This window comes from Echinops telfairi, unplaced genomic scaffold (assembly GCF_000313985.2).
Source record: "Echinops telfairi isolate 266 unplaced genomic scaffold, ASM31398v2 ScPeMD7_7467;HRSCAF=8505_1, whole genome shotgun sequence".
NCBI lineage: Eukaryota > Metazoa > Chordata > Mammalia > Afrosoricida > Tenrecidae > Echinops > Echinops telfairi.
In genome coordinates this window covers 40,811,137-40,826,960 of record NW_022111368.1, presented here as the reverse complement: position 1 = coordinate 40,826,960, position 15,824 = coordinate 40,811,137, and the positions used below count along the sequence as shown (strand labels likewise).

The 15,824-nt window shown below is 43.7% G+C and overlaps 1 protein-coding gene across 1 annotated transcript in view; it reads right to left on the bottom strand.

Moving 5' to 3' along the window:
• DNAH6 (dynein axonemal heavy chain 6) overlaps nucleotides 1-15,824 on the bottom strand; it is a 260,070-nt gene that overhangs the window by 115,877 nt on the left and 128,369 nt on the right. The window contains exons 26-32 of the mRNA XM_004713856.2: nucleotides 14,639-14,764; nucleotides 14,395-14,550; nucleotides 13,929-14,090; nucleotides 11,592-11,729; nucleotides 9,123-9,290; nucleotides 1,465-1,613; nucleotides 119-226 (exon numbers count right to left, since the gene is read on the bottom strand). Coding sequence (XP_004713913.1) covers nucleotides 119-226; nucleotides 1,465-1,613; nucleotides 9,123-9,290; nucleotides 11,592-11,729; nucleotides 13,929-14,090; nucleotides 14,395-14,550; nucleotides 14,639-14,764 — 1,007 coding nt within the window. The remainder of the gene's footprint in view (nucleotides 1-118; nucleotides 227-1,464; nucleotides 1,614-9,122; nucleotides 9,291-11,591; nucleotides 11,730-13,928; nucleotides 14,091-14,394; nucleotides 14,551-14,638; nucleotides 14,765-15,824) is intronic.

The following is a 15,824-nucleotide window of genomic DNA, read 5'->3' as shown; positions in this document are numbered from 1 at the left end:
CATATCTCTGGGAAAGATGAAAAAGTCACTGCTTTGTTAAGGGAAGAAAGACTCGATCATGTGACTATCATTAGCCACACAACAGCTATGCTTGATCCTGAACCCCCCAGAAAGTTACCTGAACAGAAGCGCATCGTCCGTGAGGAACTTGGGCAAGTTGGAATCTCGTAAAGCCCTTATCAGTACCACGTCCTCATTCAGGGTTGGGTTCTCTCTCTTTAAAGACCTAAATCCAAAGGAATAGATCAGAGGACAATTAGAGAAAATGTGATTGGACAGAACTCTCCAGACCTATGAGTCAGGAATCGCAAGGTGTGCAGACCGCCCTGCAGAATGCAGCCTTTGGGGAATAACAAGGATCTCTTCCTTCGGCACCTGATTCATTAGCCATGCTGCCCCATCGGGTTTCATAGTCTGTGACTCTCTTTTCCTCTGCCCAGAATGCTATGCCTTGCTTTTTTGCTGACTAACTCCTATTTTCCCTTCAAAGCCCAAACCATCCTCTAGAAAGCTCCTCCATTTAATTCTTAGAGAACCTATGACTGCCCTCAGCACGTAGCATCTTAGACGATGGCTGCTTTGTCTGTCTCTCCCACTGCTCTGAATTTGTGTTCTTGGAACAATGCCTGTAAATGTATTCAAACCCCTTATTATGCTTATATGGCAAGCCTGAAAAAGAAGTAATAGTGCATTTGGGAAGAGAGAGAAAGGAAGGGAGGGAGGGAAAAAGGTAGGAAGGAAGGACAGAAGAAAGAAAGAAAGAGAGAAAGACAGAAAGGGCACAGATACAAGGTGAGAGAGAAGGGGCATGGATGTACAGAAACTGACCCAATGAGGCTAAGAGGAAGAACTAGTAAGAAAACGGTTATTCTCAGGGACTCTGGACAAGTTGAGGGTCCAGAGTTAGTAACTTCAATTAGTTATAAAGAGAAACAAAATAAGGTGTGAAACAGGAAAGACTTTTGCTGTACTAAGAAAGAAACGCAGACTTGTACTATTTTGTAAAAACGAGGTGGCACGCAAGAGGTAAGCCTGAAATGCACTTGGAAGGATGGACTGAAGTTTCTCTTAACATGCATGATTTTGCCGGCTCACCCGTGTGATTTACCTCACCGGATATGGATAAGAAACTGGCCAGTCTTCCTTTCCAGTGGTCGTGAAGACTTGGGTACGCTCGAGCCCAAGGTATTGGATGAGCTCCTGGAGACAGGAAAGACTAGACAGAAGCTAGTCTAGCTGGGCCTCAGGTTCCATCTGAAGTAGCATGCTGGGTCTCACAGAGGAGAGCCCTGGAAGGAAGAGGTGAGAGCCCTGCCCCTGCGGCATGGGAGTCTGAGGTTGAGACGGACAGCTGGCGCGGGAGCTGACAGTGAGTCGCTACTGACTGTGGACCAGGCTGGTTTCCCTTTCCACCCATTGATTATAGGATGTGGTGTTTAACTTTTGACCACTTTGGTTTCTTACCCAGCCATGACCAGTACAGACTTCACGGCTCTCATGCCGAAATCATAGTGATCCTGCTGAGAAAGTTGCTCACTGCACAGTTTATACATCTGAGTCATTTTTCTTGCCAATATTTTGCTGGACTCAAATCCTTCAGAATAGAGAATTACCTAGAATAGGAAAGTATAATATTATTATATGATATTGATAGTCTAATTGTTAGATTATTATTAGGTCTCCAGATTTATTTGGCCCACTGTCCCCTTTTCAGAAAAAAAAAATTACTCAGTGCCCAACTGGTTGCTAAAGTTTTATACTCTAGCTCATAATTTAGGATATAGTTATGCTTTTCTTGCAGCCCCTCCCTAGATTATTCCAGCATCCCCAGGGGTGATATCACCCACCTTGGGAAACACTGGAATATATTAGCCTAATACTAACCTATTAAAACTACTGCCATTAAGTTCATTTCAACTCATTCTTGACCTATATAGGGTTTTGGAGGCCTTGAAAATCTTTATAGGAGCAGGCATCTTCCTCTTTCTCCTGAAGAGGGAATCCACTTTCACCATTGCACTTCTCCAATTAGTTGGTGTCATTTAACAAAAGAATGTAAGTATTACGTTGGAAAGACAAATGGTTTGCAGTGCCACTGGAAGGCATTAGGCAGGATGCTTTATGGAGACACCTGGGCAGGGCTCTCTTGATGAAGACGTGGCTTTGATGACTTTTAGTTCAAGGAGCAAGAGAGCCAAGTGTTTACGCTATGGAGGTGAAATGGTGTTCTCAGGCCAGGCTTCAACAGGGCAGTGTTGTCACGAGAACTGTGCTTATCCAGTTTGACAAGACCACCACCTTGGAAGACAATACCAGTCATAGCAATGTGCTCCCTTGAGAAAAGCTACACAGTGATTGGCTGTCTATCCCATGCCCTGCAGGATCTTGGTGGTGTGAATAATTTGTGCTAAAAGTATGTGATCCGAACCATCCAATGGTGCCACAGAAAAAAGATGTAGTGGTCTACTTCTGTTAAGACTCTAGCTGTGAAAACCCTATGTTTTGGGGTTTTGTTTTTCTATGTTTTCTGTATATGAACCCTAGGACAGGGGAGGTGGGGAGGAGATGGGGAGTGAGTCAGAAGGAATTCAAGAGGGAAGAAATGCTCTGAAATCCACTGCAGTGCTGATGGTACCACCTTGTTAGTAGGTTTGCATGTTTGAAACGTGTGATATGTGAATTATATGTGCATAAAGCTGCTAAAATAAACAAACAATAATCAATAAACAAAAGCTATTCTGATAAGGGGACTGGGGTGGGGGGAGAGAGAGAGAGCGGGAGAACCTGGTGGAGCAGTTCTGTTCTGTAACACATGGGGTTACATGAGTCAGAATCAACTTGATGGCCATGGTTTTTAATTTTGTTTTGTTCCCTGACGTGTGAGGTTACTTTGCTCCTGACAAGTTTCTGTATCTTTGGTTAAAGAAATTACACAATGCCTAGTGTCGTTCAAATTTTAGTATATGTGCCGCCAAAGCAAGCACTGCCTGGTGTCTTTGATGGTGGTGGTGGGTATGGACCTGCCCTTAATCCATGGTCTACCAGAAGCACTGCAGATGGCCTCAAAAGCCAGTTCCACAATGATGCAGGGATGTCTTAGTGGTGGCCCATTTTGTTTAGGGCTCTGTCACTGCTAGTTAGCACAGCACTGTGCACACTGTACATGATTAAAAATAGTTTGTGTTCATAGACTCTGATTCAGCCAATTTATCTGTGTTAGTCTGTGTACTTCAGAGAAACAAATCCACAGAAACTCATATGCATAAGAGAGAGTTTTATATAAAGGGTAAGTGCACATCAAGAAAACATCCCAATCCAGTGCTGCCCAAGCCCACAAGCCCATTAACCCATATGTCCAACACCAATCCACAAAGTCCTCCTCCATCTCACAAAACACATGTAATGATGCTGACTGCAGGAGGAAAGCCGAGTCAGTGAATGTGTAAGCATCTCAACACTGGCAGGGGTCTCCACACGGCTGCTCCAGCAACCAGGGCTGCACCAGGGTAGGTCCATGTGGCTTCTCCTCAGGGATGTCTTGCAAAAAGTAAGCCTTGCCAGCTGAAGCAGGGAACTGGCTAAGGCAGCTGCACCCTGATGTGACCATCATAAAGCAAGAGACCCGAGAACTCAAAAGTTGAGGCTCACTGAGCCATTTATCTCTCTGCCCTTCAATTAACCCCACATATGTTTATTGGCCAGGTAGGCACAATAAACACTAACTATCTCACTATCATAACAATACGAACAGTCCTTAGAAGACAGGATTTTCAAATCCTTCTAATTCTTGAGTACTGTAGCAACAGGACACACAGAGGATATGAATAAAGGGATGGACTGGCTTCTAAGCCAGGTTTTCTCCCTACCAATTCTGGGACAATGAACAAGTCTTTATCTTCCCTGGTTGCCAAGAAGGTCAAAAGTGATGACAGCATGTCATCCAACCCACTGTACCCCCGTGGGTTCTGGAGAACCATGCGATGTGGTAGCATCATATGAATGAAGGTTGTAAATTTTCTAATGATAGGATTTGGCATGGTAGGTTCTATTCTGAAGCAATTGCTCTCCTTCATATGGAAAAATATTGAAAATTAGTTGTTATCAAAGGAAAATTAACTTCAGATGATCAATTGTACACAGGCTGATAATAAATAAACAAAATGAAAAAAACCTGACGGGCTATTATTTATTTTTTAAAACAGTTTTATTGGCACATACTCCACACATTATACAGTTCCAAGGTTTAATCAGGGCTATTGTTTTTTTAAAACTTCATAGAGGTCCTTGTGCTAGTGATTCTGAGAAATTCCATGTCCGAAGTCCATGAGAGTAAGTGACCGACTTCTCAGGATCACTCTGGCTGTCCTTCTCCCAAGACATCATTCTGGCACCCACGGGATATTTACTATTCTTCACCAACACACCGTCCAGAGGCACCAGCTCTTTAATCTTCCGTATTCATTGTGCAGCTTTCCTATGCAGATGAGGGGATTGAAAATCCCACGGCTTGGATCAGGTACACCTTAGCTTCCAAAGGGACACCTTAACCTTTTGACACTTTAAAGAGGTATTTTGCAGGTGACTGATTTGCCATGCAACCCATTCCATGGTTTCTAGACGGCTGTTTCCTGGCCATGGAGTGTGAGGCCAAGTCAAATGAAATTCTTGATGACTTTAATCTTTTCTCCATTTATCATGGTATCACTGAGGGGTCCAATTGTGAGAATTTCGGTTTTTATGTTGAAGTGTACTCTACATCGATTCCCATTGTTAAGTTCTTCTTTACTTTGAGCAAGCAAGGTTGTGCCATCTGCTTATCTCAGGTGTTAATGAGTCTTTCCCTAGCCCTGATATCACCTTCTTTTTCATATAATCTAAGTTCTTTGGCTATTTGCTCAGCAAACAGATTGAATAAATATGTTGAAAGGATACAACTGACACACACCTTTCCTGAATTTAAACTACACAATAACCCTTTGTTCTGTCCTAATGATGGCCCTTTGGAATAAGTTCTATCTGAGCATAATCATTGTTCTGGAATTCTTATTCTTTGAAATGAGGTTCATAATGGTCAAAATCCACTTGACCAAATGCCTTCACATAGTCAGTAAAACACAGGTAAACATCTTGCTATTATTTTCTCCTTTCTGCCAAGACCCCTCTGACATCATGAGTGTTCTCCCTGGTGCTATGTCCTGGATCTGGTTGCAATTTCTGGTAGTTATCTGTAGGTGTATTGCTGCAATCAGTTTTGCAATATTTTCAGCAAATTTTTACTTATGTGTACTGTTAATGATATTGTTTGGTAATTTCTGCATTTTGTTGGGCTACCTTTCTGTTGGGCACAACTCTTTTGCAGTTGGCCAGGTAGCTGACTTCCAAATTTCTCGACACTTCTAGCATTGCATCTATTTGTTGAAACATCTTCATTGGTATGTGTCAATTTGTTTAGCCCTGTTTTGCAGCAACCTCTTCCGAGTAGCTTTAATTTCTTTCCTCAATACCATTTTTTTATCATATATTACGGTGACTCTGTGTTTTCCTTCTACCCTCTCTCTTTTGAACAGTGTCATTGGCATATAATGACATAATCCAAACATAATACAATTCAATAGTTCCACCATATCAAGAAGGGTTGTACATCAGCACCACAATAGGTTGTATCATATTTTCTTCATTCTTGTGCTCATTGTTATTAGCTCCCCGTTTCCTCCCAACTTCCCCTGCCTACCCCCAAGAGAATTTTAATCTAGTTACTGCCTCTATAGATTTACCTATCATGAGAGGAATACAGAAGAGTGGTGGGATACAAGATCAACAAACAGAAGGCTATTGGTTTGCTATATACACTGCACAAGACCAAGGAAGAGGAGATCAAGAAGGCAGTACCCTTCACAATAGCTGTGGGGGGAGGTCAGATGTGCAGGCATTCCCCCCCTGAGGGCCAGACTGCAGTGGACCCCTGCTGTTAAAGACAATGGACAGGTTCCTGTAGGAGGAGTTCACACCCTCCTACTGATAATGGTCTCTATCAGTTGAGCCAGGGAACAAGTCAAACCTGCTCTGTGACATCCAAAATTAAGCTGCCATTCTGTATCTAGGATCTGCCCATCTTGTCACATGTATACCTCCAATCCCTCCTCTTCCTATTGCGTGTATGTCCCTAGACCACCCCCTCTCATTGCTGTATAACCTATAGTGCAACCCCTTCCTGTGACATATGTCTTTACCTGTAATTAGTGGGCTTGCATGCCCCCAAAGGCATATAAGCCTGGGTTAACAATAGAGAGCTCTTTCCCTGACTCCTCTCGCTGGGCTCCTCCTCCTGTCTCCTCTCCTGTCCTCTCTCCCTTGTTCCCTTTCCTGCCCTCTTTCCCTTCCCCCTCTCTCCATGTGGACCACCGAGCGGGGCTGAGGTGAGCAATGCTACCATGCAATGTGTCTGAATGCATTATTGTAATAACTCTCCTCTACCTTTCATGCTCTTGATGACTTTAATATAATACTTATATACACCTCAACCGCACAATTATGCTTACTGAACCCGTGGGTAGTGGTCGGGGGATGGCACTCCTCACACTTAATATTACAAACAGCCAAGAACAAACTGAAATATCTAGGGGTATATCTAACCAAAAAAACCAAAGACTTGTACGAGGAAAACTACAGAACCCTACTATAGGCAACTCAAAGCAACCTCCACAAATAGATTTACCTATCATGGATTTCATATGCAGAAAAACAGTTAAAAAATAAAACACGAAAAAAAAACCTAACAACAATAACAAAGCAAAACAGATAAAACCTAGATATAATAGAAAACAGAAAATATTAAAAACTAGAACAAATTTAGAATTATAAGGGAGAGCAAATGACAAGTGCTAAATTTTAACCTAGCTGCATCTGCAATAATACACTTTCCACTTCATTCTGCATGATAACAAGTGTATTAGTCCTGGTTGACTAGAGAAAACAATCCACTCATATGTGTGTGAGGAGAGCTTTATATCAAAGAGCAATTATATAGTATTGAGAAAACATCCCAGCCCGGTCCAGATCAAGTCCATAAGTCTGATATTAGCCAATATGTCCCACACTAGTCTGTAAATTCTTCTTCAGACTCATGTGGCATATGCAATGATGTCGAATGCAGGAAGATCACAGGCTGGTGGATGAAAGGTCTTGTGGATCCAGTGGTGGTGGAAGCATGTCAGCACTTCCAAGGTCTCTATGAGGTTCCTCCCACTCTGTGAGTGTGGCTCCTCAATGCCGCTCCACATGGCTTGTCAACAGGAAGAAGAAGAAGAAGAAGAAGAAGAAGAAGAAGAAGAAGAAGAAGAAGAAGAAGAAGGTCTTTAGTGTTCAATGTATCAAAGCTGTTCTTCAAATGTTCTCTAAAATCAGGTGGGATATGCTTAAGGTTGTACGTTGGCTCACGTGGACTTGCTTTACTTTTCTTCAGCTTCAACTTGAACTTGCATATGAGCAGTTGATAATTTGGTCCATAGTTGGCCCCAGGCCTGGTGCTGACTGATATTGAGCTTCTGCCCTTTTCTCTTTCGACAGATGTAGTCAATCTAATTCCCATGAATTCCATCCAGTGAGGTCTGTGTATATAGCTGCCAATTACCTTGTAAAAAAATGCATTTGCAATGAGTACGGCATTGGTCTTGCAAAATTCTACCATGCAATCACCAGTGTGGTTCCATCACCAAGGCCATATTTACAACTACAGATTTTTCCTTTTTATTCCCAACTTTCTTATTCCAATCACTAATGAGGATCAATGCATCTTGATTGCATATGTAGTCAACTTCTGACAGTATACTTTGGTAAAATTCCTTTATCTCTGACATTTATGGTTGGTGTGTAAATATGAATAGTTATTTCAACTGACTTTCCCTGGCAGTCATATGAATATCATTTATCATTAATGGCGTTCAGAATAGACCCTGACTTTTTCACGGTGGACGTGATGCCATTCTTCTTTGTTTTGTCGTTTCTGGAATAGTAAACCATTCAAAAAGGCCAATGCCAGTCCATTGCAGCTCACCAACACTTAAGATATCCATTTTTATGCATTTCATTTTTGATAACTTCCAATTTTTCTAGATTGAGACTAGTACATTCCACATTCTGATGATTAATCGATGCCTGCAGCTATTTCTTTCATGCCGCATTAGCAAATCAAGGTTCTGAAAGCTTTATTCCACCCACATCTACTCTACTTTGACAGGGCAGCTCTTTCTCATCATATTTTGAGTGTCTTCCAACCTGAGAGACTCATCTCCTGGTACTATATCAGACAACGCTCCACTGCTAGCCACGGCTTTTCACTGGCCAGTCTTCCTGCAAGTAGATTGCCAGTTCTTTCTTCTGAGTCTGTCTTAGTCTGGAAGTATTGAAGAAATCTGTCCAACAGACAACCGAAAAGTGGATGAAGGGAGACGTCGGACAGGGCAAGATATGACAAAATACCCATTTATAAACTATCAGGGGCTCATGCAGGAGGGGGGAGCGGGGAGGGAGGGGAAAAATGAGGACCTAATGTTGGGGGTTTCAATGGAGAGAAAATGTTTTGAGAAACGATGTACAAATGCGCTTTACACAATTGATGTGTGTATGGATTGGGAAAACAGTTGTATGAGCCCCTAATAAAATGTTAAAAAAACAAAACAAAAAAACAATAAATTCATACCTAAATGGAAAAAAAAAGAAAAGAAACTATAGATAAAAAAATATCATATCACTTGGTATTCAAATCATCAAAAAAAAAAAAAAAGAAATCTGTCCAAGCTGGTGACTCTGTTAATATTTGAAATAACAGTGGCATAGCTTTTAGCATCACATCAAAACCAAGCCACCACATTATTAGAAAATGACAGGCAAGCGAATTAGGGATAGTTCAGTGAAGAAAATAAAGAAGGAAAACAAAACAAAACAAGCAAAATCAAATATAGACTCAAACGTTCTCCATGAAAATAGTCTTCGCTACATTGAATACACACTATAATGTGTAACCTTACTCGAGATGCTTTTATTAAAAAACCTTCCTACAGTGATAGAATCAAATGTAACGAAAGAAACTTAACTTTTTTGTCACTTTATAACATGAAGCTCACCTCTGCAATCAAGGCGTAGTTTGGCACCATCATTGCGAACGGTCTGAACAAGGCTTTCAGATTATCTGGTAATTCGGTTCTGCCGGCATACCCAGGATTCATTGTGATAAAGGCTGCACAGGTCATAATCAGCTTTATTTCTCGCCCTTCAAACATGAACCTAGAGAGCTGTTTAAATGGAATAGAAAGTGTAACTTCATACTTCTCCAGACATGGGTAAATTTTCTCACATGAATTATGTCTTGAACACAAAATTCATATCAAGGTACAGTCAAGCTGAGAATAATGAGTCCTATTTTTGGACACCAGGTACCATTTCTCCCGTGATTGCCGTGCCTGCGCCTTCTCTGTTCTGGGCTACGTTTTCTCGGCTCTGTCTCCTTGATCCTGCTGGCCTAAACCACCTTTACCCTCTTGGTACACTGATGATAAGCTTCTAAGCCTCCATCGCTTTTGCCAAGCTTTCTTAATTTAGACTTTATGGTCATTATACCTTTTTTATTCCTACGTTCTGGCTTTTCCCAAAGAATTCACATCTGGTATTATTGCTTGGGTGTCGAGGAATACTGTCACCATCTTTGGAACTACACTTTCCCTTTTATTTAACAGCACATCCTTGTTGACCACCTGTGACAGCTGAGGTGGGGCAGTGGGCAAGGCTCGAAAGAACAGCGCAGGAGGAGACCCACTGCCAAGCCCTCCAGCAGCTCCCAGGCTTGCTCTCGTGGGATAGCGTGAGGCCTGGAATCAGCACCATATCGTGGAAGTGTGCACAGTACCTGCAGAGAGCCCTGGAATGCCTGAGATTTGAAGAAGGAAAAGGGGGAATTTCGGGTAAATAAGCAGTGACAGCTATTCTGGGCAAAGGAGACAAGAGTAAGAGACAAAACTTCGTGTTCAAGGGATGGCCGGCAATTCACGCTGGTAATCATGAATGTGCACTTTCCTTGGACGTTCCAGGGCAAAGGGTGGAAACACAAGATGGAATGGAAACGATTCTGCAAGCTAGGCTAGGGAATCGAGATTTTTTTTTTGACCCATAGAAGGGTAAAGCTGAGCAATATTTTCAGCTAAAGGATTAGATCACTCTGGCAGTGTAGAGATCAGACATACTATGGACAGACAGACAGAAGTACCCTTTGGACGATGGTGACAGTCAGAGTTAGAGAGGTTCTCAGTGGAACGGAGAGGGAGGTGCTTACGTGAAAGGCATCTAGCAGATAAAATCAAGAGGTTTTGATGATGATCAGATTAGGGGGTTAACAGTAGTAGGAGAAGTCAGAGGACCCACTGCATGGGGGCACCCTTCGCAGACATCAGGAGCACAGGGGCCCATCCTGAGAAACCAGAATGGAGGGACCACTGGCTGGTCTGGCTGTGGGCCAGACTTGCTGCTGTTAACTCCAGCTGTGCTCCTTAAATCTCTAAATCTGTGCTTGCGTTTCTTCTTCTAGTTCGGAGCATATGTTTTCCTCCAACTCTCTTTCTTGGTTATTGACAACACCAGGCCGGGGCTTGGTAGGTTGCTGATGTTCTTTCTTCTACCTTTCTTTCACCTCACAAGATCGCCCTCTTGTTAGCAACATTCCATGTTCTCTGATCTCTTCCCACATACTCTCCACCTTTTGTTTCCAGCTAATTGATTAGTCAGTCAGGCGATAAAGATTTAGGAGCTTACGAGGCTGTATCTGGCAATGCTTGTGTTTTGTGAGGGCATCTCCAGAAGACATGGGGGACACGGGGCACCTGTGTCTGAAGACGCTTAGACTTCAGGGTATTATGAATTTAGTTGTACCTTGATTCTGAGATGTACTAGAAATATATGTTTAAGATTTTTTCCACCTGTAACCTGGAGAAAATACTACCTATTTCACATAGGTTTGATTGGAAGATGAAATAAGTATAAACTACGTTCTTGTACAGTGACTTGTACAATTTAGCAGTTCATTAACGATCGATTTCCTTTTTCTTTTCATTTGTTCTACTATTGGATATTTTTTTGGTGTATGTGCAAAGTTGATAATAAAAAATATTTACCCACTACTCAACAGTACTTTCACATGAGGACAGCCTCTGTCTATTTTAGTCTGGGAACACTACCGAAACCTGTTTGACAACATGGCAACACACAACTCTCCACAACTCGCCACTGTCACCAGGCAGCAGAGAATTCTACCACACAGTCAGAAGGCACTCCTGCAACTTAATTCCCCAAACTGAGAACTGCCACCACATCAATTCGGACCCACAGCAACCATCTAGGACATGGTAGACGTGCCCCCGTGCGTTCCCATGGCAATAACTCTTTGTGGGAGTAGAAAGCCTCATCTTACTCCGGAGGAGTGGCTGGTGGTTTCAGACTGCTGACCTCGTGGTGAGCAGCCCAAGGCATGACCACTATGTCACCAGGGCTCTGTCAGTTAACTACCAGCTTTTAAAAAGGCATCCTCCATAGAGCATGCGCCTTACCTTTGCAGCTTTGGCATTTCTGATGGTGATAAGCTGCTGGGCGATGACTGACAGAACCTCTACGTCAATTCGGTTGAATTCATCAAAGCAGCACCAGGCCCCCGACTGCGCCAGACCACTGAAGAAGCGCCCCATCATCTGAAATCACAAGCATGCTGCTCACCTTGGGACTGAGTGCATGTTACAGTTTCTTCAGAACTCAGGTCTTACGCTGACAGATTAAAGAGAGAAAAGAGATAGGATCTACAAATAAGCATATGTGAACACTGTGGGCGACGTCAGAAGTCAGCCTCTTGCTACCAAAGGAAATATATCCATCTTTCTTAAAACATGATTTGATCCTAATTTCATTCTTAAATAGAGGGACAGCCTCTACACTTTTCCTTCTTTTGCATAACCTCCGCTGGCCTCTGCAAATACTTGATAGCTCTCCAAACATAACAGATGAAGACCTGAAGCTTGAGAATTTTACTAGTGAAACGCTTCATTGCCTTGACAAGGCAGTGTAGGTGGTAGACAACACACTGGAGCTACTAAGAAGAAGGGTCGTTTTACCATTTAAGATGGTTGTTGTTGGGTGTCGTCGAGTCAGTTCTGAATCATGGTGACCTCACTTACAACAGAACACAACACCGCCCAGTCCCAGGCCGTGCTCAGCAAACAACACTGCCACGGCCGAGTCCGCTACTGCGGTCCCTGTGCCAATCCATCTCACCAAAGATTTCCCTCTCCTTCACCAACCCTCCACTCAACCCACTCATCCTTTTCCAGTTATTAGTCCCCCACGATGACAAGTCCAAAGTGTGTGTGTGTGTGTGTGTGTGTGTGTGTGACCACCTTGCTTCTAAGACGCTTTCTGGCTTTTTCCAAGACGAGGTTTGTTCGTTCTTCTGGCAGGCTGTCGTTTATTTAAAATTCATTGTCACTATCACAACCCAAAGGTGTCAGCTGGACCAATAGGTCACAGGATAAATAGAGAAAAGATTGAGGCTGCCAAGGCCTTCGGCTTACTTGGATTCACAATCAATGCTCAAGGAAACAAAAGTCAAGGGAACAAATGACCCATTGCATTGGGTACATCTGCTGCACGAGACCGCTTAAAGGTGCTGAGAAGCAAGGATGTTACTTTGCGGACTAAAATGGGCCTGACCGAGCCATGGACTTTCAATTGCCTTTTATGCGTGTGGAAGTTTTACACCGAGTCAGGAAGCCTGAAGAAGAATGGAGGCATTTGAATGACGGAGCGGGTGAAGAATATTGAAAGTACCGTGGACTGCCATAGAAGCAAACAAATCTATCTTGGAAGAAGTACAGCTAGAATGTCCCTTAGAGGCAAGGGTGATGAACTTCGTCTGATGTACTTTGCTGATGTTGGCAGGAGAGACCAGTCCCTGGAGAAGGACCTCATGCTTGGTAAAGTAGAGGGAGGGACACTGAAAAAGAGGAACGCCCTCAACAAGATGGATGGACACAGTGGCTGCAGGACCGGGCAGTGTTTTGTTGTGCGTAAGGTTGCTATGAATCAGAATTGACTCAGTGGCCCTGTGGTAGTTACAAAAGTACATTTCAACTTGAAGATACATAAGGAGGGAGTTTAGCCTGTCAATCAGGTCACAGCCTGATGGTGCCTCCTTGTGGGTGTGGCCTTCTCATAAGGAGGTCCCTGAGAACCTTCACCTTCCTGCTGTTGGACCCCGGTTGCTGCTAGACGCCTGGAGAAGCGTCCACTGCCATTGGATCTATGGGATTTTGCACCCACCGGCCGGTGAGATTCCTGCATTCTGCATGATTGCATGTGGCTTCGTGAGTCTGAAGAAGGACTTATGGACTAGTTCCAGACTTAAGGACTTGAGTTGGACTGGGCTGGGATGTTTGCCTGATATACAATTACTTCTTGAAAGCTCTTTCTTACACATATATGAGTGTCACTGGATTTGTTTCTCTAGTCAACCCAGCCCAACAGAGGCACTGAAAAACAACAACAACAAAAATCTTTTCTGACAGTGCTACGGGTTACATGTTGGGGTACTAACTGTAAGATCAGTGACTCATACTGGTTCAAACCCACCAGCCACTCTGCAGGAGAAAGACGAGGCCGTCTACTCCTGTAAAGACTAGTAGTCTCAGAAACCTAAGGAAGCCGCTCTACTCTGCCTTACAGGACCACCATGAGTCAGAATAAACTCAGAGGCCGTGGGGTTGGGTTTGGATTACTCTTTGCTCTGACTCTAAAGAAGACACCCAGAGTAGCTGACATCAGCACACCCTGCCCTTCTGTTAGGTCCTTTCGCAAACAGAGGACACACAAATGAGAGTGTTCAGCTGCATGGCCTGTACCTTATAGTCCAAACCATCGGAACAGTTAAAGACCACACACTGGATGGCGAGCGCTTTGGCTAGGTCTTTGGTGGTCTCTGTTTTTCCAGTGCCAGCAGGTCCAGCTGGGGCACCCCCCAGGTCGAGTTGCAAAGCCCCCATGAGGCAGAGGTAACAACGATCCTGAAGAAATCGATAAGTTGTCGTTATTGCAGGCAATCGACTCTAGCCAGAACTTCACAAGGTGTTTCCTTTTGGTGGGAGTAGGGGGAGGGGTCACTGCTTCCCACGAAAGGCTTCCCAGAAGTTGGAAGAGATGCAAAGATCCACGCACATAATCAAATAATGCAACTCCTTGCTTCAGGAAGATGGATTCATGGCCAGTCTGATCATGAGTTAATGATCAGAGTTAAAAACTTTTGCCGACAGATTTTGGTAGAGGAGCGTCTCTCTGCGTTCCCATGAACCGAAGGGCACAGCAGCTTACCGTGAGAGGAGTGATGACTAGTCGTGGGCATGCACCTAGATATTCATAGCCGTAAGTGTACATTGAGAGCGCCATCCGAGCCACACAGTTGTCCAGGTCTATGTCCCAATAATAGCGCAGCTGCCTCTGCCAGTCAAAGGAGTCTACTCCAGATATCTACATACACGACAGCAATGATGCACATGTTGAACTGGCAACTTCAGACAGAAAGGAGCATTGGCTTTTCCTTAAAGGAGACATTTACCTGCATAGTCACAAGTTCGGAGACAATGTCTCTTGCATGGACATCGATAGTAATTAAGGCAGTTATGATATTTCTGTGTAACTTAGGAAGACTGCCACGAACCAATGCAGCCAGGGCATTTAATCTCTACAACCAAAAAAAAAAAAAAATCGAGAAGAGCATAATGCTTTTAAACACCATGCATACATATTTTAAACATACACACATACATATTCACTGTGAAAGTCGGAGTAGGAAAATGCATTGCTATTGCATCTGTTCCAACAATCAGGGACCCTATGGGACAGAGGACAAGCGCCCCCTAGACTGTGAACCTTTAAGGGAGCAGACAGCCTCATCTTGTTCTGGCAGATGGGTTTGAACTGTAGACCTGCAGTTAGCAGCCCAATTCTGAACCCACTGAAACACCAGTGCCCCTTAAATTTGGAGTTGATACCTGCTGAAACCATCTACATGGAAGAATGTCTAGTTCTATGACTAACGATGGTAAGAATTTACATTCTTTAATTCCCCAAACACCTCTGTGGTGTGCATACTTTAACCACAGGTTAACATAGTAGGAAACTGGCGGAAAGTGAGGGAAAGTAACTGCATGGCAGTCGCGCAGTTGTGGAGTGTCAGAAATAAAGGGAACATTCACGCTTGTCTTCAGGGAAGTCCGCGATCTTGAGTGTTATGTGCTGATACTCTGGAGGCTGCTGGCCACAAGGGCAGCGGTTGGAATCCACTAATGGCTCCACGGAGAAAGAAACGACTTTCCACTCCCACAAAGAGTTACCGTCTCAGAAACCCCCCAGAGTCCTCTTCTCCTGGACTTGATGGCAGTGAGTGAGTGAGTGAGTGTGAGTGAGTGAGCGAGAGAGCAGGTGAGAGAGTAAGAGTGAGTGAGTGAGTGAGTGAGAAAGTGTGAGTGTGGTGAGAGATTGAGTGAGTGAGAGGGTGAGAGAGTGTGAGTGAGAGATTGAGAGAGAGAGAGAGTGAGTGAGTGAGAGTGTGAGTGAGAGAGTGAGAGAGTGTGAGTGAGAGTGAGAGTGAGAGAGTGAGTGAGAGATTGAGAGAGAGTGAGTGAGTGAGTGAGTGAAAGAGAGTGTGAGAGAGTGAGTGAATGAGTGAGTGAGGGTGAGTGAGAGATTGAGTGAGATTGAGTGAGTGAGAGAGTGAGTGAGTGAGAGAGAGAGAGTGAGTG